The sequence below is a fragment of the Apium graveolens genome, chromosome 11, assembly GCF_009905375.1.
Source record: "Apium graveolens cultivar Ventura chromosome 11, ASM990537v1, whole genome shotgun sequence".
NCBI lineage: Eukaryota > Viridiplantae > Streptophyta > Magnoliopsida > Apiales > Apiaceae > Apium > Apium graveolens.
In genome coordinates this window covers 96,932,751-96,960,173 of record NC_133657.1, presented here as the reverse complement: position 1 = coordinate 96,960,173, position 27,423 = coordinate 96,932,751, and the positions used below count along the sequence as shown (strand labels likewise).

The 27,423-nt window shown below is 34.9% G+C and overlaps 2 protein-coding genes across 2 annotated transcripts; one reads left to right on the top strand and one right to left on the bottom strand.

Moving 5' to 3' along the window:
- Positions 1–317: 317 nt before the first annotated feature.
- LOC141695716 (uncharacterized) lies at positions 318–2,583 on the top strand. The gene is made up of 5 exons (XM_074499943.1): positions 318–1,089; positions 1,162–1,232; positions 1,386–1,721; positions 2,008–2,065; positions 2,222–2,583. Exons 1-5 carry the CDS (start codon positions 318–320, stop codon positions 2,581–2,583), a joined length of 1,599 nt encoding a protein of 532 aa, XP_074356044.1.
- Positions 2,584–5,866: 3,283 nt separating this feature from the next.
- LOC141698054 (monolignol oxidoreductase AtBBE-like 13) lies at positions 5,867–7,680 on the bottom strand. The gene has a single exon (XM_074502663.1). It carries the CDS (start codon positions 7,636–7,638, stop codon positions 6,043–6,045), a length of 1,596 nt encoding a protein of 531 aa, XP_074358764.1. The 5' UTR covers positions 7,639–7,680; the 3' UTR covers positions 5,867–6,042.
- Positions 7,681–27,423: the final 19,743 nt, after the last annotated feature.

Sequence of the window (27,423 nt, the reverse complement as noted above, 5' to 3'; positions counted from 1 at the left end):
CAGCTCATGGCAACTCTGCCGAATGATGAAGTATAGGACGTGTTATTCTCTATGCATGCAGAGAAGTCTCCAGGTTATGACGGGCTTAATCCGTGTTTTTATCAAGCCTATTGGAGGGGAAAGATGTGGTGGACTTCTGTCAGAAATTTCTTATTTCAGGAGAGCTTTTACCGGAGGTTAATCGCACTCTAGTTTGCCTGATCCCCAAGACTAAAAGACCACAACAGATGACGGAACTGTGTCATATTTCATTGTGTACTATTTTGTTTAGAATCTTATCCAAAGTACTTGCGAATCGGCTTAAAACCTGCTTACCAATGCCGATTTTACCAAATCAGAGTGCGTTTATAGAGGGTCGATTATTAATAGATAATGCTTTGATCACGTTCGAGATTAATCATTATATTAAACGTCGATCTCAAGGAAAAAATGGAGTAGCAGGGCTAAAAATTGACGTCTCTAAGGCATACGAATGGTTAGAGTGGAATTTTATTGAAGGAATGTTGCAAAAGTATGGCTTTCAAGAGGTATGGATTCAGCGAATTATGGTTTGTATTAAGACTGTCTCTTATAGTTTTATACAAAAAGGTACAGTGTTTGGCGAAGTTCGACCTCAGCGGGGAATTAGGCAAGGGGACCCTATCTCCCCATACCTTTATATTCTTTGTGCTGAGGGGCTTAGCTCCATTATTAAAAGAAACGAAGAAGTGGGATTGCTACATGGCTGTAGTATTGCAAGGAGAGCACCGGTTATGTCTCATTTATTATTCGCGGACGATTATTATTTCTTTTTCAAGGCAGTTGAGTCTGAGGCTAGGGTGATGCAGAGGATTATAAAGAGGTACGAGACACTATCTGGGCAAGCTGTGAATTTTAATAAATCCACGATCACTTTCAGTCCAAATACAAATGCAGATACTCGTGAGACAATCTGTGATATCTTGGGAGTTCGAGAGAGTACAAGTCCGGGAAAGTATTTAGGAATCCCAATGACAGTTGGACGAAAAAAGTCTGAGGTGTTTAAGTTTTTAACTGATAGAGTGCGACAAAAGGTGCAGAATTGGAAAAATGCATCAATTTCCAAGGCAGGTAAGAGTACTCTGCTAAAAACTGCTACATAGTCCATCCCGAATTTTTAGATGAACTTACTGCTCATCCCAGGGGAAGTATGTAATGTGATTCAGAGACAAATGAACATTTATTGGTGGAGTAATGGCAATAATAGCAAAGGGGTGCGTTGGATGACTTGGGAGAAGCTCTGAATAGTTAAAGAGGTGGGGGGTCTGGGATTTAAAAATTTGCAGCAGTTCAACATAGCTATGCTAGCAAAGCAAGGTTGGCGTTTAGTAAATAATTTGAACCCTCTTGTTACAAATATTATGAAGGCCAAGTACTATCCAAATACAGATTTTTTAAATGCAACATTGGGAGAAAATCCAAGTTATATGTGGAGAAGTGTTCTTTCAGCTCAAGAGGTGATAAAAAAAGGGTGTCGTGGGAGTATTGGGACTGGGACGGATACGTATGTATGGAAGGTTCCTTGGCTGCCTTCAATAGATAATGGGTACTTGACAACAAGCATGCCATCGGAACTAGCAAATACAAAAGTTTGTGATTTAATGGAGATTCAGGAGAAGAAATGGGATGATGTTATACTTAGGGATCTATTTAATGAACGGGATGCTCAGCTGATACAGCAGATACCTCTGTATTTGAGGGAGGTAGAAGATAAATGGTTGTGGCTTCTGGATGGAAAAGGAGTTTTCTTTGTAAAGAGCTGTTATAGACAGTTGGTTGGGGAATCTAGTACACCAGATGCATCCTTCTAGAAGCAGGTATGGAACCTAGAGCTACCTGGAAAGATTTGTTTTTTTCCTATGGAGGACATGCCATTTTTGCTTACCAACTAACACAGCACTGATTGAAAAGAGGGTGAATATCGATAGTCTGTGCTCTTGGTGTAAAGTACAAAGTGAAACTGCTCAACATATTCTCTTTGAATGTCAGTTTGCACATGAGGTATGGGATTCCTTAGGCATGTTACAGTGGATTAAACCTTCACCAGGTGAGAAGAGTTTTGAACAGTTTAAGAGATTGTTTAATAATGGATCAAAAGAACAGTGTGTATTTCTTGCACTTATATGCTGGAGCCTGTGAAATCGGCGTAACAAGTGGGTATGGAATCAAGTTGCAGTGTATGTGTTTGGTTTAACAAATGCAGCAATTAGCTTACTGGCAAGTTGGAAGGTGGCTCAGTTGGAACGTGCAAGGAGCATTTCAAAGGCAGCGGGAACTAGTATGCAGAAGTGGCAAGCACCACAAAAAAATTGGCTGAAGATCAATATAGATGCAGCTACATTTACTGATCTCAGGAGTATAGGTATTGGCGCAGTGATTCGAGATGAAAATGATGGATTTGTAAGGGCAATGTGCAAACAGGTAAGAGGAACGTGGTCACCGCGAGAAGTAGAAGGCTTGAGTCTTAAAGAAGCTTTGTCATGGGTGAAACAACATGGATTTAAATGTTGTGTGTTCGAGACGGACTCAAAATTGTTGGCAGAAGCATGTAATGGGAATCCATGACGATCTTACTTTCACTCTATAGTTGTTGATTGTGTTGAACTATTTAAGCACTTCGAAAATGTGCTAGTACATTTTGTACCTAGGTCTGCGAATGAAGTCGTTCATTTGTTAGCTAGAGTGTCTCGTTCTATGTCAGACTTTCAAGATTGGGAAGGTGTTGCTCCCAACTTTTTATCAGATGTACTTTCATATGATTTGATTTAATGTAAGTACGCTTATTTCAGAAAAAATATTTATTAGATGGGTTTCACCATATTTGAGTAACTTTCACAAAAGGTCTCAAGTTGAAACCTTCCTCTCTCCAACTCAACCTTAACTTTTCAAGATATTACAAAAAATTCCGAAACCCCAAATCCGATTTGATCCAAAAAATAATTCAAAAAACTTGATCCAGAATAAAACCCGGTCCGATTCGTCCCGGAAACGGACCTTAAATGGGCCTAAATTGAGGCTAGTATAGCCCCCCTAGAATTAGAGTAAATTTAATATAATTTTTTTTCTAGCCGTCACTAGAACAAAAATTTAGACTGATATAACTATTTATGCTTCATATTATAATTCAATTTATATCTTAATTTTTTTATCTTTTTATATGTCTATTGTTTGTATAAATTTTAATTTTTTAAACAATTTATTCAGTTCCACGTTAAATATTTAAACATCTGAACGTTAAAACAAAAATTAAAAATTTTATGTTGTACATTTATATCTTAATATTTTCTGCATTTTAACATGTATATATATCTCATATTAAATTATAATTTTGACTTTATAATGTATTATTTTTTTCATATTAACACAAAAAAATACTAAAAACTCTTAATTTTATAATACCAATAAACTTTTATTGTATAAATTTCAAAGTAGTTTCTACTCTTTGTAAAAAGTTACTATATTTTATAATAAACCTAGATTTTTAACATTTTTAATGTATAAATAACTCAGCCGACAATTTTTTTTTCAATATAATTTTTAACTTGGTCACCATTACCTAAATTTTCTAGCTCTAACTTAACTTAACATTATTACCCGATTGTTAAGGGAATCTTATAAGTTAGAGGAGCAAAATTTGGATCGGTTCGGTTTTTAGATAAAATCGGAACCGGAACCGGAAATTTTCGATTTTTAAAATTAAAAACCGTAACTGCAACCGATTCATCAAATCGGTTTCGGTTTTAAAAACTCCGGATCAGTTTATATCGATTCGATTTCGGTTATAAAATCGGTTAAAAAAATATATTACATAATATTCAGGCATCGTACAGAAAGACTACTTTTCTTATATTTTTTTCGTCACCAGTTGGACTTTACTTCACTCCTGCCGTGTGATATCACTTATGCAATTCCTGCTGTGTCACCTTTAAAAACTTGCCAGGATGCATACAAGATTACAGACGTTTTGTGATTAAAAAAATCAAATAGCCATTATATTATATAAATATATAAAGGTAGCTTTTAATTAATCGAAAGCCTAACTTACATATTCTTTAGCATGTTACGAATTGTTGCAGACTTGTGCCCCTGTTAAAGTTAATAAAATGAGTATTAATCCAGTCGTGGACTGACTACTTCAGACTAGGGGACTGGGGTGTGATTGAGGAGGCTCGGCTCGATTTCGATTAAAATAGTTCGGACTTGAGCTTTAACTCGAGCTCGATCGAACCTTTAATTTTAAATTCGAAGTTCGGCTCGTAAAAGGTTCGGTAGGTTCGAGTTCGACTCGAAAACTCGAATTAATTCACTACAAATTAACAAAAATTCGAAATATGATCGGTTCGACTCGAGTTCGACTCGATAAAAATAAATAATATATAAAAAATATTAATTTTTTATATAAAAATATATTCATAATAAAAAAATTAAAAAAAAATAGAGGCTCGATAAGGCTCGTAAGGCGAATAATCTGAAGTTCGAGCTCGGCTCGGTTAAAAATTAGAAAAGCCCGAACTCGAGCTCGGCTCGATTATTTTCGAGCCGAATTCGAAATTTTTACAAACCGAGCTCGAGTAGCTCACGGACAGTTTGGCTCGTTTACACCACTGTTTGAGACTAGGAAAGAACCTTCGCCATCTATTAATTAGATGTTAATTAATTTGATGTTATATATATACATATATTTGTTAATTCTAAATATATATATATATATATATATATATTTATTTATTTAAATAATCGGTTCGATTTAGTTTTTCTCGGATCGGTTTGGATCTACAATCGGGATCGGAAAATTATTATCGGATCGGTTTTTAAATTTTTTAGTTTCGGATCGGTTCAGGTTCTTGCGGATCACTTTTTGACAAATTTTACCGATTTCGAATCGATTTCGATTTTTATTCTGTTTTTTCTCTGTCCTAAGTAGTGTCGTGCTTGCAGGGGCAACTTGGATAGATGCTGTTAATAAATATGCCTAGCTGCTAACTACGTGTCAAAAGCGCATGAGAGAGTTGATATCACTAATTTATAGAGGTGAAAGTCACAAGTGTAGCAGGAACATACTGCTAATAAGTAACAGAACATTCATTAAATACACTGATGCTATCATGTTACCTAATCGAATAGTCCAGCAGGTAAAACGAACTACCGATTGAATTTAGCGCAACAAATGTCAACCACTGCATCTAATTCCTGCATATAGAACTGTACAATTTACAAATCAAAAATAGATGGCAAGTTCACGTTAACTCTCTAGGGAGATCATGATATACAGATTGTTGGGGAACTGTAAATTAATGTCCACCTTCCTCTTTGTTTTGTATTATCTCAATCCCTATCACGAGGTTCTATATATTTATTATTTATACGTATTTTAAGATTTTTATAAAATATAATTTTATAATATTTTTTTTAAGTTTTTTTAAATAAAAATTTAAAAATAATATTTTTATTCAAAAAAAAAAATTTAAAAATATTCTAAAGTTATGCTTTAAACTTAAAGTAACATTGGAAAATATATCAAAAAGTAATGTATAAAATATAATGGGACAAAAGGAGTAAAATATTAATTGCATGCCCATAAATGGATCACACCCAAGAATTTTCCTCAGCGGATTTTTGTAATAGTAGTCGCTACTGGTATATGCAATCTTACCCTTATTCTTTGTGAAAATGTCATTCGCACAATATCATATACTTGACTATCGATCTTTGAGTATTAAGCACTAAAATGATTTGATATTTGTTGATGTATGGATCTTTACAATTATGACATTGATGCATTAAGGGTTAGAAATATGTAAAAGAAAATTATCATTGTACTCTCCCGCACCACAAACAAGCGCTAAAATATTTGGAAAAATGTGATAACTCCTTCATAAATTAAAATGTAAGTAGTTGCAAACCAAACATGGATGCAATATAGCCTGTTTGTTTTAGTATGATGTTCGATTTAAGAAGATAAAACATCGTTATTCTATAGTATAGTATCAAACAATGATGTTCACAAGATTTTTCTGCTCGGTCTCATTGTACTGGGATGCTTTGTTCATGTCTGAAGAAGTTTTGTGGATCAACTTTAGTCTTTACTTGAACCAGTCGATTAAAATTGTCCTTGAAATATCTGTTGCCCCAAGCACTTGCCTCTTTAATGCTAGCATTTCCATACTTGTTCATTCCCAGATCAAGATCTCTGTAATTCACATATGCAGTTCTGGGAGACTTGGAAACATAGGCAGCCATGTAATCGTAAAACTTCTGCATCCAGTCCTCGTGCTTTTTAACTGAATCTTTCGCTTCATCATACCATGATGTGACATACTGAATTTTGTATAGGACACCTTTCCTGTGAGGAAATGGAATTTCTGATTCAGGAATATTTCCCATTTTTCCACCATATGGATTCCAGATCATCAAGGGTGAATCCTCTTGGTAAAATCTAGTCCAAATCCCTTGAAGCCCACTTTCAGGAATCGGTTCTTTCACAAAATCAGATTTGGCTTTGAAGTAGTTCTTAAACGTTGATTTACCGGCTAGGAGGGCTTTAGTAGGTACAGTACTTGGATATTGTGCAACATACAGAACCGATTCGATCCAGCTCATTTCTATGCAATCTTTAGCCTGCAAGCCCAATTCTGGAAAAGTTGTTTCCATGACTTCGAGTAGCCTATTAGTTGATCCAAGAAACAAGCCTTGATAAGAAGTTTCAATTGTCCTCTCGCCTTTTTTAGTAGAATTCACAGGTTGTATGAACACTCTGAGGAACAAATCCTCATCAAGTTTATCTGCTGCAACTTGTTGCCATTTTAGTAGAATCTTTGTGCCGTTTTGTTCTATGGTTTTTGGAACTGTAAATACAGTTACATTTTCCGGAATTTGTACTAACTTCATCTTCCAAGATAAGATGACCCCAAAACTTCCTCCACCACCTCCTCTGATGGCCCAAAAGTAATCTTCACCCATTGATTTTCGGTCCAGAATCGTACCATTTGCGTCGACGATTTTAGCATCAATAACGTTGTCAGCACCAAGGCCGTATTTTCTCATCATGGTACCATAAGCGCCGCCTGTAATGTGCCCACCAATCCCTAAACTCGTGCAAAGTCCAGCTGGAAAGGCATGAACTTTGCTTTTCTCAGCAATCCTGTAATACACTTCACCAATGGTTGCACCAGCTTGGACCCATGCAGTGCCATTTTCTATATCAACACTAATGTTTCGAAGCTTCGATAGATCAACCACAACGAACGGTGGTTCCATTTCAGAAGTATAAGATTGGCCTTCATAATCATGGCCACCACTTCGAATTCTAAGTTGAATTCCAAGTTTTTTCACGCATACGACTGCAGCTTGTACATGAGTTTCATGTACAGGAGTGAAAATAAGCTCAGGTTTGGGCACAGTTGGTGCCAAACACCTTAAATTCTGTGCAGTAGATTGAAGAACAGAGTTAAATGAAGTGACATTCGGGGTGTAAAAGCACGAGGAAAATGGAATTGGAGATGACTCAGTATTTAGAGCAAGACACTGATAAAAACTATCTTGAATAGGATTTGAAGTAGCAATTTGAGCTAAAATTAGAATTAAAATACTGGAAAGTGTGACAGAGATTGAAGATGCCATTGCTTACTTGTGTCTCTGTCTTGTGCTCCTAGGTAATGCAATTACACTCCCTATTTGTAGACATTGTGATGTCTTGAAGATGACAAAGTGTGAGGTAATGCAAACGTAATGTTTACTTTGAGAATGATGTGTACAAGCATATATGCCTACATTTGACCACCGCGCCAATCTGCAACAGTTTGGTTTGATGAAATCAAGATCAAAAGTAAAATATCTCCACTAAATCCTTAGTTTATTCACCCATATTAAAGGTACTAACTGTTTCAGTTGATGCACATATTAGTATTTAGTATATTGAAAAACCAAATCAAGGAAACATACTCGCGTATTTTATTGAACTAAACATGCTCGGTATATTTCACGACACAATTTATAGGACAAAGAGTGTGAAGATATCAGCAATAAACATATGAAGATCAATATATGCCTGTTCCCGCTATATTGGAAAAAAAGAGGCCATTAACTTTAAACAAAGCATTATTATCTTCCCCAAGTAGTATTTTATAACTATTATCATGTCTATGATATGTACTAATTTAGCTATCCAATTTAGATTTTTAGCGATTTTGAAAATAAACGTATTGTATACTTAACATGGTTGGTATGGGCGGCTATGTATCTAGTCAATGAAACATTTGAGTGGGTCAGTTTGTGTAGCAGTGGCTCTACCGCACTACACTATATTATCTTGGAAAATATAGTTCGTTGCGTTCTTATCGGTTTGCCGTATCTCTCAAGTTCAGACACGGTATTTTCTAATCTAAGATTCGTTTGATGGGGCAGGGCGGAACAGAGCATATGTATCTAGTTTCAAGTAAGCCCAGTTAATATGAGAAATAGGATTGGAATCAAACATAAATCGCGGGTTAAAAATTTAATAATTATTACGATTTAGGTTGTTCAAAATCAAGAGGTGTGTGTTTACTGTTGGAGGGAGATGTGGAAATACTAATTGTATTAATTAGATTCAACTGAAATCTATAAAATGGTAAGTGTGCTAAAATTATGTACAAGGCGGTAAAAATCACCATTACCAACCGACTAGATGTAAGATAATAAATAGTAAAACTAAACTATTATTTATAAAGTGTGATGTCATTATGTACACTAAATAACATGTCCAACATCCCCCTCAAGTTGGAGGTGGAGTGAACACCCAACTTGTGAATGATAGAATTATGTTGATATTCGGTAAGTGTTGATATTCGGTAAGGGGTTTCGTGAGCACATCTGCTAGTTGTAAGGAAGTTGGGACAAATGAAAATAAAAGAAGACATCCAAGAAGTTTTTTCCATACAAAATGACAATCAATATCGATGTGTTTCATTCGATCATGGAATACGAACATGGAACACAAGGTTCTTGGCTATATAAATTGCAGCTTGACTATCACATTTGACAGTAATAGGCAAAATATCAAGTACCTCTAGTTCATGTAATAACTGAGATAACCAAGCAAGCTCGACAGTTATTCGTCTAAGAGATCTATACTCGTCCACTACAGAAAACAAAGAAATGGTATGTTGCTTCTTTGATTTTCAAGAGACTAGACTACCACCAACTAAAACAACATAACCAATGACAGATTTTCTAGTATAAGAGAAGGAAGCCCAATCAGCATCACAATATGCTTCCAATTGAAGACTAGAAGATTTATTAAAGAACAAACCCTGAGAAGGATTTTCACTTAGATATCAGAGAACATGTAATGCAACATGCCAATTAGGAGGCCTTGGGGTAGCCATAAATTGGCTAAAGTGTTATACTAAAAAGGCCAAATCTAGGCGAGTATTAGTGAGAAAATTTAACTTTCCCACTAATTTTCTATATAAACCAACATCTGAGAATAAGTCACATTCAGTCGGTGATATTCTGACTGATAAGTCAAGTGGACTAACCACATGAGTACTTTTCAAGTGACCAAATTCTGTAAGAAGATCAATAGCATTTTTTTGTTGAGAGACAACCATGCCATCAGGAACATTTGAAAATTCTAAACCGATAAAATAATGACGAGACCCTAGATCTTTGATCTTGAAAGCAGAGTCCAAATATAACTCGATGTGAGAGATTTCAACCTCATCGTTCCCAACAACCATTATATCCTCCACATAAACAGCCATATAAATAACCGAAGTGCCTGACTTTTTGTAAAAGAGTGAATGATCATTTTGAGAAGATTGATAGCCTTAAGAAATTAAAGTAGTACTAAGCTTTGAAAATCAGTTTCTAGAGGCCTGTTTGAGGCCATACAGGGACTTTAAAAGTTTACAGACCAAAGTAGGATCAGAAAGGAAGAGATCAGGGGATGGTTTCATATAAACATCTTCATGGAGATCTCCATAAATAAAAAGCATTGTTGACGTCAAGTTGATACATTTTTCATCCTTTCTTAACAACAACTACTACAAGACTCCTTATGGTGGTCATTTTGACTACAGGAGAAAAAGTTTTAAAATAGTCTATACCCTCTTTCTGAGTGAAATATTTGACTATAAGCATAACTTTGTATCTCTCAATAGTACCATCTGCATGATGCTTAACTTTATAAACCCATTTGCAGCTAATGGCCTTTTTTCCAGGAGGTGGTGGAACTAAGGACCATCTATTGTTAGCTTTCAAGGCAGAAAATTCGTTTGCTATAGCCTGTTGCCATTCAGGAAACTTATAAGCTTCTTTATAAGACTGTGGCTCAACAAGAGTTAAGGATAGAAAATCACTGTTATAGCAAATGGACTAAATAGGAGAGGACGTGTGAGATAAAGATAAAGATGTGTTTGTGTTATCACAGGAAGTTCCACAAGCATTAGCTTTACAAGATGATGGAAAAGGATGCACATAATCTTTGAGATAGGTAGGAAGTTGATGATCTCTAGTAGATTTTCTAACAAGAGGAGGTATGAATTGATTTTGAGGTGAAATATCAGTATTATCAGAAAAATCAATATCGGGTACAGAACTATGTGAAGTGTGAGTAAAATTGCCTATATAAGAGATATGGGAGATGTAGAATCATGGAAAGATGTAGGGAAATGACCTTGTGTATGTGGCAAAAGAATATCTTGTGCAAATTCTGTATCAGGGACAGGTTGTGAAAAGAATGAATGAGATACATTCTTAACAAAAGGAAAAATATTTTCATGGAATATGACATATCTGGTAAAGTAAATCGGTTTACTATGAGGATCTAGAACTTTGTAGGCTTTTTTTATCATAGGGATATCAAAGAAAAATACAAGCACTAGCTATAGGAGTAAATTTATCCTTAAAAGGAGATAAAATTATCCTATAACAAAGAAAACCAAAAAGTTTTATATGAGAGAATGTGGGTTATTTATCAAATAAAAATTCATATGGAGATTTGCCCTATAGAACCTTGGAAAGGAATTTATTAATGAGTTAGGTTACAGTTTGGACACAATCACCCCAATAACAAAGTGGGACATTAGACTGAAACAAAAGGGCTTTGGATGTTTCTAACAAATATTTGTGCTTCCTCTCAACAATCCCATTTTGTTGAGGTGTATAGACACAAGAAGTTTGATGCATAATGCCTTGAGAAAGAAAGTATGCTTTTGCATCTAAAGAAGATCCTAATTTTAATGCATTATCAGTTCAAATGCATTGAACTTGAAATTTAATTGGGTTTTAATCATAAACAAAAAATATTTGATGAAGGTAAAAGCATTACTTTTACAACTGACCAAGTGAGTCCATGTAGTTCTAGTATAAGCATCAACCAAAGTGATAAAGTATTTGTACTTGTTATAAGTAGGTGTATGATAGGGACCCCAGAGATCAATATTAATTAACTGAAATTTAACAATAGAATGAACAAAATTATGAGAAAAAGGCTATATGTGTTGCCTTGTCTTAGCACTGATATCACAAGCACTAAGAGTATCAATAGCAGATTGTTGTACAAGAAATGCATGTACTTTAACAAGAATAAGATAATTTGTCAACCCTAAGTAAGTTGTATTGTTATCTTAATTTGTATTATGTACTTGTAACACTTAAAGTCTGTAAAAATGTCAAAGGAGCATACTGGAGTCTTTTTCTATAAACAGTGTCAAGCCTAAGAATTCTATCTGGAAGAAGATCATGCCTGAGAAGAATTATGAAGAAGCTTGGAGTTTAATAAATCTGTTTTAGGAAAAATATTCTAAGTCAAGATCTCTACAAGTCACAGATTTAGTGTTATAGAGAAGTCACTCGAGAACTCAAAAATGACTTATCGAGAAGTCAAGAAAGGCACTAGAGAACTCAGAGATATCGACAAGCCAAAGTGAATTCATGGAGATTGGAGATATCAACAAGTCATTTCTTCACTAGAGAACTCAGAGTTATCGACAAGTCAATATTTATAAGAGAAATATAAGTTATCGATAAGTCAAATTCCACTAGAGAACTCAGAGATATCGATAAGTCAAAATTCACTAGAGAACTCTGAGTTGTTGACAAGTCAAATTTGACTAGAGAACTATGAGTTATCGATAAGTCAATAAACCATTAGAGGACTCAGAGATATCGATAAGTCAAAATGAAGATATGAAGAATAGAGATCTCTACAAGCCAAATTCTCTTATAGAGAACTCAGAGACCTCTACAAGTCAAATCTATTATGGAGCATTAGAGATCTCGACAAGTCAATATACTTATCGAGAAGTCAAGTTCTCTATAGACCAAATGGAGATCTCGAGGTAAAATCTCAAAGTACAGAATTGCAGATCAGTTTAATATCCAAGATCAACAATCAACAAACAATCCAAACAGCTGGATTGACAAGTCTACAAAAATCAGCTTGAAGGATGTGCAAGATCAATGGTGAAGATTAACTGACAAAGGAAGATCAAGATGATCATAGGATGCTAAAGATATGCTAAGCCAGAAATAGAAGATATACTTTTCTATAAATGGAAATGACAAGTGACTGTTTATAAAAGCTAATAGCATGTCTTATTGTATACTGTGTAAATCAGCAGTTAACTGAATTATAAAGTTAATACTGGTCCTTTAGTCAGTCGTAACAATTGAGATAGAAAATCTTGTAACTCTCTTAAGTAGAAGCTAAGCTCTTTATCAACAAAGAGCCTAGAAATTTTATAGCAAAACATTCTTGATTTTTTAATATTAAAATTAAGTGAGTTTTGAAAAGATTGTGTTCTTATTTATTGCATGTTTGTTTACTGCATTAACACATCTTTCCTACAAGATTTAATTTACTTTGTGCAACCATTAACATTCAAGAAAAGCTCAAAAGTAAGTAAAACACATTCACCCCCCCTCTGTGTATTATTCATTTCCTAACAAGTGGTATCAGAGTAAAATGTGAAATTAAACAGATTCAAGATCTTGGAAGAATGAACACACAGAAAATCAGTAGCATCAAAATTCCCACCTTTGATAAAGCTAACTACACTCTTTGGAAAAAGAAAATGATGTTGTGTATCAGGATGCCCAATCCACTCTACATTCAGATCCTCAAGAATGGGCCCTTTACTCCTATGGTTAGAGTTGAGGAATCTACAGATGGAGACATGGTTATCCCAACTCATATGCTCCAAAAGATTATTCTAAGTATACTGAGCCTGAAAAAGAGAAAGTTTTCCTGGATAGTGGCTTGCAATTGATATTGATTGAGTCACTTGACAATATGATGTACAACAACATTGTCAACTGTGACACTGCCAAGTAAATATGGGAAAAGATTAAGATACTCTGTGAGGGAATTGAGGAAATTAGATCTAATCAAAGAAGGATACTGATTTCACAGTATGACGGTTTCATGGCCAAGCCAAAGGAAAGTATAATAGATGTGTTTGAAAGGTTTAACAAGCTGATAAATAATTTGTAGCTCCATGACAAATATTAAGAAGCTAAAGAAGTGAATCTGAAGTTCCTGCTTACTCTCCCTAATCATTTGGAACAGAAAATCTCAGCAATCAGGGAAGGGAGAGACTTGAGTAGGATAACACTGGAAGTTCTGTATGGAATTCTTAAAACATATGAACTTGAAATAATTCAGAGAAAATAATTGAGATCTGGCCAAGGACATGTTTTAGATGGCTCAAGTTCTTTAATTATCATTGAAAGCCAAATATCTACTGATAAGCCAAGATCTCAAACTCCAGTTGTCTCAACAAGTGAACAAAGAACAAATGATTCACAGAAACAAGTCATTCTGGAATTGGAAGAAGATGAGTTCTAGACTCTTGATGAACTGGATGAACTAGATCAGTCAATGACCTATCTGGCTAGAAAATTCTCTAACATTAGAGTAAAGAATCCAAGATACTTCAAGGGTAAAGGACAGTCTTTCAAAAAAGACAACAGCTGGAAAGGAAAAGAGAAGTACACTTCTGAAAGCAAAACTGGCTACAAAACTGGATCTGTTGACAGATCTAAATTAAGGTGCTTCAACTGTGATGAGTTGGGTCATTTTTCTATAGAATGCAGGAAACCCAAGAAAGCAAAAAAGGATAAAGCTTATCTTGAACTTGAAGCAAAGTATGAAGCTCTTATGAAGAAATAACAAAGCAAGCTTATATTGCAGAAGGTAAAAGTTGGGATGACTCTGAAAATGATGAAGATGAAAAATTTAGAAACTATGCACTCATGGCCTTGGAGCAAGGAGAATCATCCTCATCTAAATTACAGGTACCAACTCTTACCACAATTGATTTAAATGTTAATCAATATAAGGAAACTGTAGAGAATATGAGCACAGAAATGTTTCACATCCATACAAGCATGGTTGCTGCTAATGAAGAAGTTAGAAGATTAACAAAGATAAATGAGAAGCTTGAAAGTGAGAAGCAAGAAACTGAATTGTTGTTGGTGGAACTTGAAGCTTTAAAACAAGAAAATGCATATCTAAAGAACAAGCTCAAGTTTGCAAATGAAATTGAAGCTGTGCTAGGGGAGAAGCTGGAAATGAATGAAGTTAAGCTGAAACCTTTCAAAAATGCATCTGAACTGGTTGGACGGTACCATTAGAAAAACAAGCCATGTGCAAACATTGCTATTGGCCTTGACTATGATACTATGAATAACAAAAAGAAGACTATAGGTGACAAAGGGAAAGCAAAGAAAACTGAAAATGCTTCAATCTTCTTGAAAGAGGTTAATGCACCTATATTTAAAGCATGTGAAGTCAACTTCAGTGAAGAAGAATTGATTATCAAGCAAGAAATTGTTGATGAGGATAAAGAGAAGAAAACTGAAAAATCAACTCAGTCTTCCAATACTGAAGAAAAGCTCATGGATAAACAAAATCCCAAGACACCTTTTAAAGAAACTAAAACTAAAGATGCAAGAAAGAAAAAGAAAAATGGAAATGGGAAAATAGGGATAAACAAAAGCAACAATTTTTCTTATGTTGCAGATGCTCCAAGAAAGAAATGTGAAAAATGTGGCTCTGTAAATCACCTAACTCATCTTTGTAAAAAGGCAGTTAGCAAGCCAATTGAAGGAGCCTGTAAATACAATGAAGCAAATGCAAGTGATCCCTATTCCTTCTGTGACAAGTTTGACTGCATTCCTTGCAACTTAAAAGTGATGAAAAGTTGTCACAAACTGAGAGTAGACCTCAAAGAAACAAAAATTGAGTCTACAACTGAAAAGGAATATGCTCAACAATCAATTAACTCTATTTTATCTGAAACAACTCATTCTACTTCTGCTAAATCAGTTAACAAGAAGAAAGTACCCAACACTGCTTTGGTTGCTAAACACACTTAAAACTCATTGTGTGCAGGGCAAAGTGAAGAAAATCATTTGGATCATAGATAGTGGATGTTCCAGGCATATGACAGGTGATAAAGCCCTGCTATCACAGTTTGAGGAGAAAGCTGGCCTTTTGGTGACCTTTGGAGACAACAACAAAGGATTCACAATGGGATATGGCAAGATTGTTTCCGAAAATATTGTCATTGATGATGTAGCACTGGTAGGTGGTCTTGAAATAAATCTTTTCAGTGTTGGTCAATTTACAGACAAAGGCTTTGAAGTCTTATTTAACAAAGAAGAACACACTTTTATCAGCTAGAAAACTGGTGAAGTTACTTTGAAATGAGCAAGAAAAGGAAGCTTGTTTGTTGTAGACTGGGACTCAACAAATAAGGATGTCATTTGTTGCTTCTACACCAAGGCATCAGAAGAACAAAGCAAGCTTTGGCATAAAAAGCTGCCTCACTTGAATTTCAAGGCAATTAACACCTTGGTCAAAAAGGAGTTAGTAAGAGACATGCCCAAACTGGAATTTGCTCAAGTTGAAGTTTGTGAAGCTTGTCCGAAAGGAAAAATGAAAAGATCAAGTCACAAGTCAAAAACTGTGAATTCTATAAGTGCACCATTGCAGCTTATTCACATGGACTTGTTTGGGCTAGTAAATGTCTTATCTATTTTAAGGAACAAATATGCACTTGTGATGGTGGATGATTTCTCAAGATACACTTGGGTAGAGTTCATAAACTCTAAAGATGAAACTCCACACATCATAATTGAGCACATCAAGATGATAGAAAAATAGGCTGAAGATTATAACTGTGTAAAAAGATTGAGAAGTGATAATGGAACATAATTCAGAAATGCTACCTTGAGTGAATTCTGCAAAAGTAAAGGCATTGTTCAAGAATTCTCAGCTGCTAGAACACCTCAATAAAATGGAGTAGTTGAAAGGAAGAACAGAATATTAGTTGAAGCTGGTAGAACAATGCTGCAAGATGCCAAATTGCCAACAAGTTTTTGGGAAGAGGCTGTTAACCCTGCATGTTACACTCAGAACAGATATCTCATCAACAAAGCACATGGAAAATCACATTACTCAATCATATCTAAAAGAAAGCCTACTGTAAAGCATCTTTATTTGTTTGGAAGCAAGTGTTATATTTTGAAAGACAACTCTGAATATGTGGGAAAATTTGACTCAAAAGTCTTTGAAGCAATTTTTCTGGGATATTCACTGGAAAGAACAGCCTATAAAGTTTATGTGATTGATCAAAAGAAGATTATGGAAAGCACAGATATAAATTTTGATGATGACAAGTGTTCAGGCTTAGAATGCCTTGATGATAATGAAGCTGAAGCCCTTGCTTTTGAAAACCTCAACATTGATAGTGATTCTGATGGGGAAGATAAAGTTGATGCACAACAGATGATAAATGAAGAGACTACTGTAACGCCCTTCAAACCTGGGTCAGAAGTTTGGGACTCAGAACACACACACACAACATATAAATCTGTATATAAAATATTATATGCATTGACCCTTCTTTTCACAACCATGGATCGCAACAGGTTCAAGTATGGAAACAAGCCACAACCTTATCTTTTATTACATCGTACCAAATCCCAACTAGTTCAACTTACATCTGATAATGATATCATTCTTACAATTTCATATAACTCATCTACAATATAAAGCTTTTGCTAGCTCGATCCAACTTAACCTGGAATCCTAGCTCGCACACTGGACTGGGAATCCTCGTTACCAATAATTTCCTTTTCAACTATTAAAAACATAAAAAGGTTTGCAAGAGTGAGCTAACTAGCTCAGCAAGTCATAATAGCAATAACTGAGGTTAAACAATAACCAATTGAAATGATTCAGAAGAATCAAGTTTCTGAATAAGCAATGATTAGAATTGGATATTCACTTTTCATTTTTAAAAACCAAGGTTAGGCTGTTGATCAGTCACGCAATAACCCCGAGCAAGGCTCCCATCTTTGCTCTATATACTGGATCCAAGGCACGCATTGGCCTATTATGACCACGAATCTGGTCCACATTTATAAAACCATTCAATTTTAAAACAATTCAATATGATAACCAATGTAATTCAATAAGCTGAAATATAAACAACATTTATCTTGAAGCATAGGGTGATTCACAATACCATGAAGGTATCACTACTAGAAATATAGGATTAGACATCGGTTCAGAACCGATGTTAAAAAAATCTGAACCAATGTCTTCGTGTGTGATGTTAAATGTCATCAGCCTTTGATATCGGTTAACAGCCGATGTCTATTAAAGTGCTATACATCGGTTTTAAAATTAAATGTGATGTCTTTGCAACAAAATTCAGCTTATATTACAGTATTTTTAGGTGAATATGAGTATATTATGAGGTATTTATTCATTAAAACATGAAACCTACAAGCTCTAAAAGCCATTTATTAAAATTCTTTCGAACAAACCGATGTGAAAGGCTAGATCAGACATCGGTTAGATTAGTTGCCCGATGTGAAATATTTGATCAGACATCGGTTAAATTAGCCCCCGATATGAAATGATCGATAAGATATGGGTGTTCTTCACAAAACCGATGTTAAATCTTTTTGTTTAACATCAGCCAATTTCTCAGAACCGATGTCAAATTACTATTTCACATCGGGTTTTTTAGTTTTTTTCGTTTAATATTATTTTACATGATGTCTTTTGTACATTTTTTACATTGGTTTACATTTACCATTATGATGTTACTGTGGTGTAAATTACATGTCATCCTGGTCCTGTTTTATAGCCACATGAACCAATTGCATTTACACCACCAAAAAAATACCAAACAATGCAACATCCAACCAAAAACATCCAACAGAAACATAAAGCTACATTGATACCAAATTTCTTAACATACAATATTCCAACAATCAATTCGGACATACATTTCAAGTCTAAAATAAACATCCCAACCAATAACAATAAAATAACTTTGTTATCCAAACTCTTTTAACTAAGGACTTGTCAAGAGTTTATACATTGGTGGTCATTGTCAAAATCTTTCCACGCATCATAAAAAGCATTTTATCAACTGGATCACCTTCACGGACTATACAGCTCTTCTATGTGTAAAGAACTGGCTTAAGTCGATCACACATAGCATCCAACAATTGTTCATCCATGCTTGCAAACATTGGCACCTACAAGCCAGGATTGAGGGTCAGGGGAGCCAAAATACAAGCACTGTAAAATATTTGGAAATTTTATATAATTTCATTATCTAGTTCAAATCTATATTTTTTTTTTATATTTCAACATTATGTAATCCAATTCTGCAGCGTAGTATAGTATTCACATAAAATGTTGTTATCTATCACCTTTGCAGTATACAATACCTGGTCAAGCTTGGTTGTTTTTAATATATACATCTAAAAGTCAGGCTACGCGGTAAGTACTGAATAGCACTTCCTTTGTCTAGGCTAGAAAATGTTTTGCATCCAAAGAGACCGTGCTAACAGAAACGTAAATGTAGTACTAGCAGGAGACGTAAGATATGCAACACAAATGTATCAAATGAAAACATAAATGAGAGCTAAAATATACAGAAATGTGCTAACTTGTTGCATTGCACTTAGCCACTTACTCTAGTCAGTAAAGCCAAACAAAGATGCGGTTTATGTCCCTTCTCACATCCTTAGGAAGGTCACGGATGAGAAATTCCTCATCAACTCATCTGGTTTCTTGCCATTTATACTGTTCGTAACGCTTAATCCTCTCCCTTAGACTCTCTAAGAGCATACGATGTGACATCCATAACTCTGCATCTCTCCTTTTTACCCTCATCTCCTCTTCTCTGATGGTGATAGATTGCAAATATTTCTGTAAAAGCTAGAATTAGAAAAAGTATTAACAGATCCATAAGCCTGGAGAAATTACAGAGCTTAGTGATGATGGAGGAGGTTTACTCTGGTGTAACAAGTCCATAGAATAATTAGCAATAGTATTTTTAATTGTTTATGTAGTGATAAAATGTATGATAGTACAAGAGCATGAAAATATGGAGAAATCAAGACCACCACTATCCACTAACGGGCCAATGAAATCACATTATCTGTGCACGCAGATTATATGACATAATGATCATTATGTAGCAGGGTTCATATTCCACACAAGATCAAAGAAATTTATACGAAGTATCTAATCAGATAATATTTACTAAAACCACATCAGATGATATTGCAGTACATACATGCATGTTGCCTATGAGCAAGGAAAATAGCACTAATCCAACAATGGAAATGGAGATGGCAAAGAGAATCTCCCCACTGGAAATTCCCCTTCCCATTGAAGATGCACCAAAACCCTATACATATAAGTAGAATTTTAAAAATTGAGTCAACATATTTATATGGTAATTTTCTACTATAAAAATTGAGTTTTGAGTGATGAGGCTACCTTACAGGAGACAAAATGACATCTCCTCTTCTATTATTTCAAGAAATTGGTAAGTTTTCTTGCTGCAGTAATAAAGTTGGTCACTAAATTTGTGAATTATCTTTAAGGAACCAGAATGTTTCATAAATAAGTATATGAAGTAATGCAGCATTGATTGAGATTAAGGAACAACATATTAACTAGAATTTAGTATAGAATTTAACATAAAGATTCACTTATTTTCAAGGCATATACTTTCTAAAAGAGGAAATATCGCAAATCATGCTTTAAAAAAGGAATTGTTACAAATGGAATACAATGGGGTGGTACAATAAAGACGTCGCTGAAAGCAAAAACAAACATTGAAAAGCCTAATATTAAATATTGATGTGACAATATACTGTTGCATCAACATACTAACCTCCAGAGTAGTTGCATTGTATATGCTAGTGATTTCAGCGAGGAAGGCTTTACTTCACCATTAGCCTTGTTGCTATGCAATGTCTTAAGGCTTGGAACCTTAGAACTGATATACTCCCGAAGATTCACATGCTTTAAAACTTGTTCTGGAAAAAGTTGTGTTGTTTGGAATAAGTAAAGATGCTCCTAACATGGAATGCAGAAAATTCAACAGGGGATATTATAATATTTTAAAATGTATCACAAACATCGGACCAAAGAGAAGATAGATGACATACTGCCAAGTAGCTTCTCCGTGGATCTAATTACCGACTCTGTGATGCGGCTAACAGGTGTCTTTAATAGTTCAAAACAGTCATCGGCTATTATAACGCTCCTTGGATTACGTTGAACTCCAAATGGCAATTGCAATAGCACATGTCCAACCAGACCTAATATTTTTGGATCCTTTGCAAACCATCCTGCAAGATAAATGATTACAATATAGTTGAGGGAAATGCGAAACAGGATCAAGTGACTTCAGTTTGCAACAATTGCAGAAATGGAAGGGTGAGAGGGGGCGGAGTATTTGTTAATGCTGACATTATATTATCATGGAAAAGGTCCAGCAATAACTTGCAGTCATTTCAATTCTACCTATTCAGGAGATTTCATAAAAATAATTAAAAGCTATTTAATAAATATTACAGATGATAAATTTTCTCTCTAGAACTGATTTTCTTTATTCTCAACCATATCTCCCTATAATTAAAGAGAGTCCAGTCCCTTACTACTTCATAGCATACTAATCTGATTCAAACTATCAGTTCTCTCTCTAAATTATCTCATACTACTTCCTTTAATCTCTCTCAAATCTGTCTTCCATCTACACTTATTACTTAATGAGGGCAGGGCATGTAAAGGGTTTTTTCCCATTTCAAATTAACAAGCCAAATTATTTAAAATTACATTTAACAATAATTATTTTAAATGTACTTTCCAGTACCCCCGGGAAGAAGCCTCTTCTGCTGATTATGATATCAGTTTATTTCCATTGTGTACTCCTTCCCTCACCACTCAATGATATTACAAATCTAAACTAGTTAATATGTTGTAATTGAATCTCAATCAATGCTGGAAATTATCTTTAAGGAACAAGAATGTTCTTATCACCTGCTCAAATTGAGAACATTGAACAATATCAATTAAGTAGAAGTATCTCAAGATCGACACTTTCAGATCAACAATAGTTCGATAAACTTGCAGTATTCAACTAAATCAACAACGTTTAGAAGAAAAATCAATCAATCGGAACAATATGAAGAACTTCAGATCAATAATATAGATAAAACAAACATCCACACATATGAACAAAAAAGACAATTCAACACAAAATCAGCCAACATATCAAATTGCACATTCAATAACATATAGAAATTAACATATGTAACACAAGTGATAGAATTACCTTAAACTCCATTCAAACCCTAAAAGCCCAAATTGAACTCGAATGAAGCCCCTGTTAGATATATTTATGATGTCATGTCTAATAATGATTTGTGTTTAGTTTTCAGATCTTACTTAACAAGACAAATCAGGACTTAACTGGAAATCAGTACTTATACTGAAGTCAGGACTTAAGATATCAGAACTTAAGTTGTCAGAACTTAAGTTATCAGGAGATATTTATCAGGAGATAATATTAGGACTTAAGGAGACTTTCAGATAAGGAAGGCGGCTGATTGAAAGGAAAGAAGATCAAGACAAACATAAGAAGAGATATGCATGAAGAAGAATTCTATGAAGAATAGAATACTTGGAAGAAAAGATAAGTAGTTGATATATATTAGGAAGCAGAATTATATTCGATATCAATTAGAAGATTATCTTGTAATTGTGTGTCTATATAAACACAACATAGGGTTTACACTATATGTGTTATCTTAATTGAGATTATTATTCATTGTAATCCTAGCAGCTCTCGTGATAATTTGTTCATCACTGCGAGAGAACAGTTCTTTGTAACAGAGTTTACTGTGTTGAATAAAATCTGTGTTTTGTTACTTGAGTTCTTATATTCGATTTGATTGTAGTAAATACTGTATTCAACTCCCTTCTACAGTGTGTGTGACCTAACAAGTGGTATCAGAGCTATTTGTTAACATACATACAGTAAAGATCCAAAAACAATCATGTCTGAAGAAGCACAAACTCCAACCAAGCCCACCAAAACTGAAGAAACTCCAAAGACTCAAATCCATAATCGATATGAGACTATTAGGGTTCCCATACTGAAACCTTCTGAGTATCCCATATGGAAGGTGAGGATGTCTATGTTTATGGAAGCTACAGATCCAGAATACCTTGACAGAATTAATGAAGGACCACATAAGACAACCAAGCTCTCTGTTGTAGTTGCAGATCAACCAGCACAGACTGTACCAAAGGAGAAAAGTGAATATACAGCTGAAGATATCTCATCTATTGCAAAGGATGCAAAGGTAAGACATTTGTTGCATAGTGTCATTGATAATGTCATGTCAAATAGGGTAATTAATTGCAAGACTGCAAAGGAGATATGGGATGCCTTGGAGACAAGATGCCAGGGAACTGATTCAATTAAGAAGAACAGGAGGACTATACTCACTCAAGAGTATGAGCACTTTGACTCAAAACCTAATGAGTCATTAACTGGTTTATATGATAGATTTGTCAAACTCTTGAATGATCTGTCACTAGTGGATAAGGAATATGATCTTGAAGATACTAATCTCAAATTTCTTTTAGCTCTTCCTGAAAGTTGGGATTTGAAGGCCACAACTATAAGAGACAACTATGCTCTTGCTGAAACTACTCTTGATGAAATTTATGGTATGCTCAAGACTCATGAACTTAAGATGGATCAAAGAAGCAAGAGGCATGGGAGAAAGTCAGGGATAGTTGCTTTTAAGGCTGAGGAGGAATCCCCTAAAGTGGTTGTCTCAAAGAAAGGCAAAGGAAAGGCTTTCAACATAAAGTCTGATACTGAGTTATCAAGTCCTGATAGTGATGAGGATTCAGAAACTGAAAGTTTATCTGAGATGGACCTTGATGAAGAGATGATGAAGCTGTGTGCTCTTATGGTGAAAGGAATCACAAAGATTGCATATAGGAAATTCAGAAGGGGAAAGAATTTTTCCAGGAAAGGTGCAAGTTCTGATAAGAAGGGTTTTAGAAAATCTGAAGGCAAAGGAGGAAAGTCTGATAGAGGAGATTACTCAAATGTCAAATGCTACAACTGTGGTGAGAAAGGCCACATATCTCCTAATTGCAAGAAAGGAAAAAGTGACAAAGGCAAGGCTCTTGTCACAAAGAAGAAAAGCTGGACAGACACTTCAGATTCTGAAAGTGAGGTGAACTATGCCTTGATGGCAAATGCTGATAACAGTTCTGAAGCTGCTGAGTTAAAGGTACCTCAAACAACTTATGCTTTTTATACTGATGATATTACTGAGTTGAGAAGATATCTTAGAACCATGTTCATTAGTTATAGAGATCAAACTTTAACATGTGAAAGATTAACTTCTGAAAATCTTGCTTATAAAAAGAAGAATGATTATTTAGAAAAAGAGTTAGTTATGTTCCATCAAACTCAGAAAGATAGAGATGATGCTTTCTATGTTAGAGATGAAGTGCTTAACATGAATGAATCTCTAAAAACTGAGTTAGAAAAGGAAAGAGAGATTATCAGGACTTGGACTAACTCTGGCAGAACAACTCAGAATTTGTTAAGTAGTGGAAACTGGAAAGAGGACTTAGGTTATGGAGATGATAAGAATAATAAAGGAACTGTAGAAATTGAGTCTATAGTTGTTAAACAAAAGCCAAAGGTAAATCCTGTTAAGTTTGTAGCTGTAAAGTCTGATATTGATAAATCAGAAGTTAAAGAGAAATTAATTTCTGACAAACCAAAACAGGATAAGACAACTGAAGTTAACATAGGCTTAATGACAAAGAAGCAGCTTAAGCATAAGCTGAAAGATGTTAAGAATATAAACAAGGTAACGTCACCTAGGAAAAATAGGAATGGAAAGGAAGGTGTGAATAAAAGAAATGATTATAAGCCTGCTCCTAATGCTCCTAGAAAGAAATGTTATAACTATGGAAATTCTAACCATCTGGCTTCTTTTTGCAGGAAGAATAAAAACATAAACTCCTTACCTTCAAAATCAGGAGTTAAGAGTCAGTCTATTAGATATAGGCCACAAAATCCTTATTTTCATTGTGGTAGTTTATGGCATTCCATTTATACTTGTAAGGAATATCATAGTTTGTACTATGATTATTATCAAATAAAACCATCTTTAAAGAAAGTTAGCATTATTCTTTCTAGTGTAAGTTCTGATGCAAAGTCTGATACTATAAATTCTGATAAGAAAAATGTTAACATAAACTATGATGTTAAATCCGCTGTAAATGTTAACAAACTTAATAAGGCCAAAGGATCCAAGCAAGTCTGGGTCCTTAAAACTAATCATTAGTGGTCTTTGTGATTACAGGGCAACAGGAAAAACATCCTAGTTCTGGAAAGTGGATGTTCAGGACATATGACTGGAAATAAAGCCCTGCTATCAGACTTTGTGGAGAAAGTTGGCCCAGGTGTTTCTTATGGAGATGGCAACATGGGAAAAACTCTGGGATATGGCAATATCAATCTTGGGAATGTCATCATTGAAAAATTAGCTCTAGTCTCAAGACTTAAACACAATTTGATGAGTGTTAGTCAAATCTGTGATAGAGGTTATCATGTGGATTTCTTTGAAGAACACTGTGAAGTCGTAAGCAAATCTACAGGCAAAGTTGTTCTGAAAGGAGACAGGCATGGTAACATTTATGAATCCAAGCTTTCAACAAGTACTGATGGTGTTGCAATTTGTCTGTTAAGTGGAGTATCAATTGAAGAAAGCTGGGATTGGCACAAGAAACTCTCTCATTTAAATTTCAGCAATATAAATGAACTAGTCAAGAAAGATCTTGTGAGAGGACTACCAAAATCAGTATTTGCTCCTGACGGTCTTTGTGATTTCTGTCAAAAGGCAAAACAAAGAAAATCTTCATTCAAGAGCAAGACTGAATCTTCAATTCTTGAGCCTTATCACCTATTACATGTTAATCTATTTGGTCCAGTGAATGTCATGTCCATTACAAAGAAGAAATATGCTATGGTCATAGTGGATGAGTTCACCAGATACACATGGGTGTATTTCTTGCACACAAAAAGTGAAACTGCATCTATCTTGATTGATCATGTTAAACAACTGGATAAATTGGTTAAAGACTCTGTGAAAATCATAAGAAGTGATAATGGTACTGAGTTCAAGAATTTGATCATGGAAGAGTTCTGCAAAGACCATGGAATCAAGCAGGAATTTTCTGCTCCTGGAACTCCACAGCAAAATAGAGTTGTTGAAAGAAAGAATAGAACTCTTATTGAAGTTGCACGAACTATACTTGATGAAGCAAAGTTACCAACCTACTTTTGGGCTGAAGCTATGCAGACTGTTTGTTTTACTCAGAATACAACATTTATCAACAAGCATGGAAATATACCATATGATATGGTGAAGAAAGAGAAGACAAATCTGAAGTATTTTCATGTATTTGGATGCAAGTGTTTTGTTCTTAAGACTCATCCTGAACAGCTATCCAAATTTGATCTAAAAGCTGATGAAGGAATTTTTGTTGGATATCCACTTTCCACAAAAGCCTTCAGAGTCTACAATTTAAGAACAAGGGTTGGCATGGAATCTATCAATGTCTCTTTTGATGATAAGAAGATTACTCGACTTGAAGATTTCAATGATCATGATCAGCTGAGATTTGAGAATGAAGTTTTAAATTCTGATTCTCTAAATCCTGACAATCTAAATCCTGACAGTCTAAATCCTGATACTGCAAATTCTGATGGATTAAACTCTGATGTCATTGAAACTGTGGTGACTATGCCAAAAGAAAATGCACCTGTGCAGGGGGGAGCATATTGAAGATCCAACCACATCTCAAGAAGCATCAGAACCTAGAACAGGCTCTTCAAGTTCCGATTCGTCAAGTTCTGATGGGGCAAGTTCTGATAATTCTGGAAACTCAAATTCTGAAGGATCCAACTCAGAGAGCATAATTTCAGGGGGAGCATCAGAGAATATTGATGGAGACAACATGGATCATGGGGGAGCATACAGTTCAAATGAATGTCTCTATCACTCTTTTTTTTCTCAGACTAAACCAAAGAAAGTGGAAGAAGCTCTTCAAGATGCTGATTGGGTGCAAGCAATGCAGGAAGAGTTAAATGGATTTGAAAGAAATAAAGTCTGGACCCTAGTGCAAAGACCAAAGAACAGATCTGCTGTTGGTACAAAATGGGTGTTCAGAAAAAAAACTGATAGTGATGGCATAATTATAAGGAATAAAGCAAGGCTGGTTGCAAAATGATACTCTCAACATGAGGGAATTGATTATGATGAAACATTTGCACTAGTTGCTAGATTGGAAGCCATAAGAATATTTTTGGCTTATGTTGCTCACAAAAAGTTTACAGTCTTTCAAATGGATGTAAAAAGTGCTTTTTTAATGGAGAATTAGAAGAAGAAGTATATGTTGAACAACCTCTAGGTTTTGTAGATTCAAAATTTTCTCATCATGTCTACAGACTTGATAAAGCACTTTATGGCCTTAAGCAAGCTCCAAGAACATGGTATGAGACATTAGCTCAGTTTCTTCTGGAAAGTGGATTTAATATAGGGACTATTGACAAAACATTGCTTTATCTCAACCATGGAAAGGAATTACTTTTGGTGCAGATATATGTTGATGATATCATTTTTGGTTCTACAAATGACAGACTTTGTAAAATGTTTGCCAAGCTAATGCAGTCAAGATATCAAATGAGTATGATGGGAGAACTTAGCTATTTTCTGGGCCTTCAAGTCAAGCAGAATGAAAAAGGAACTTTTATTTGTCAATCTAAGTACACCAGAAATTTGTTGAAGAAGTTTAGAATGCAAGATTGTTCAAGTGCATCCACTCCTATGGCCACTGCAACAAAATTGGATAAGGATACTGGTACATCAGTACATATTACTGATTACAGAGGTATGATTGGCTCACTACTCTATCTAACTACAAGTAGACCTGATATCATGTATGCTACCTGTCTTTGTGCAAGATTTCAAGCAGATCCAAGAGAACCT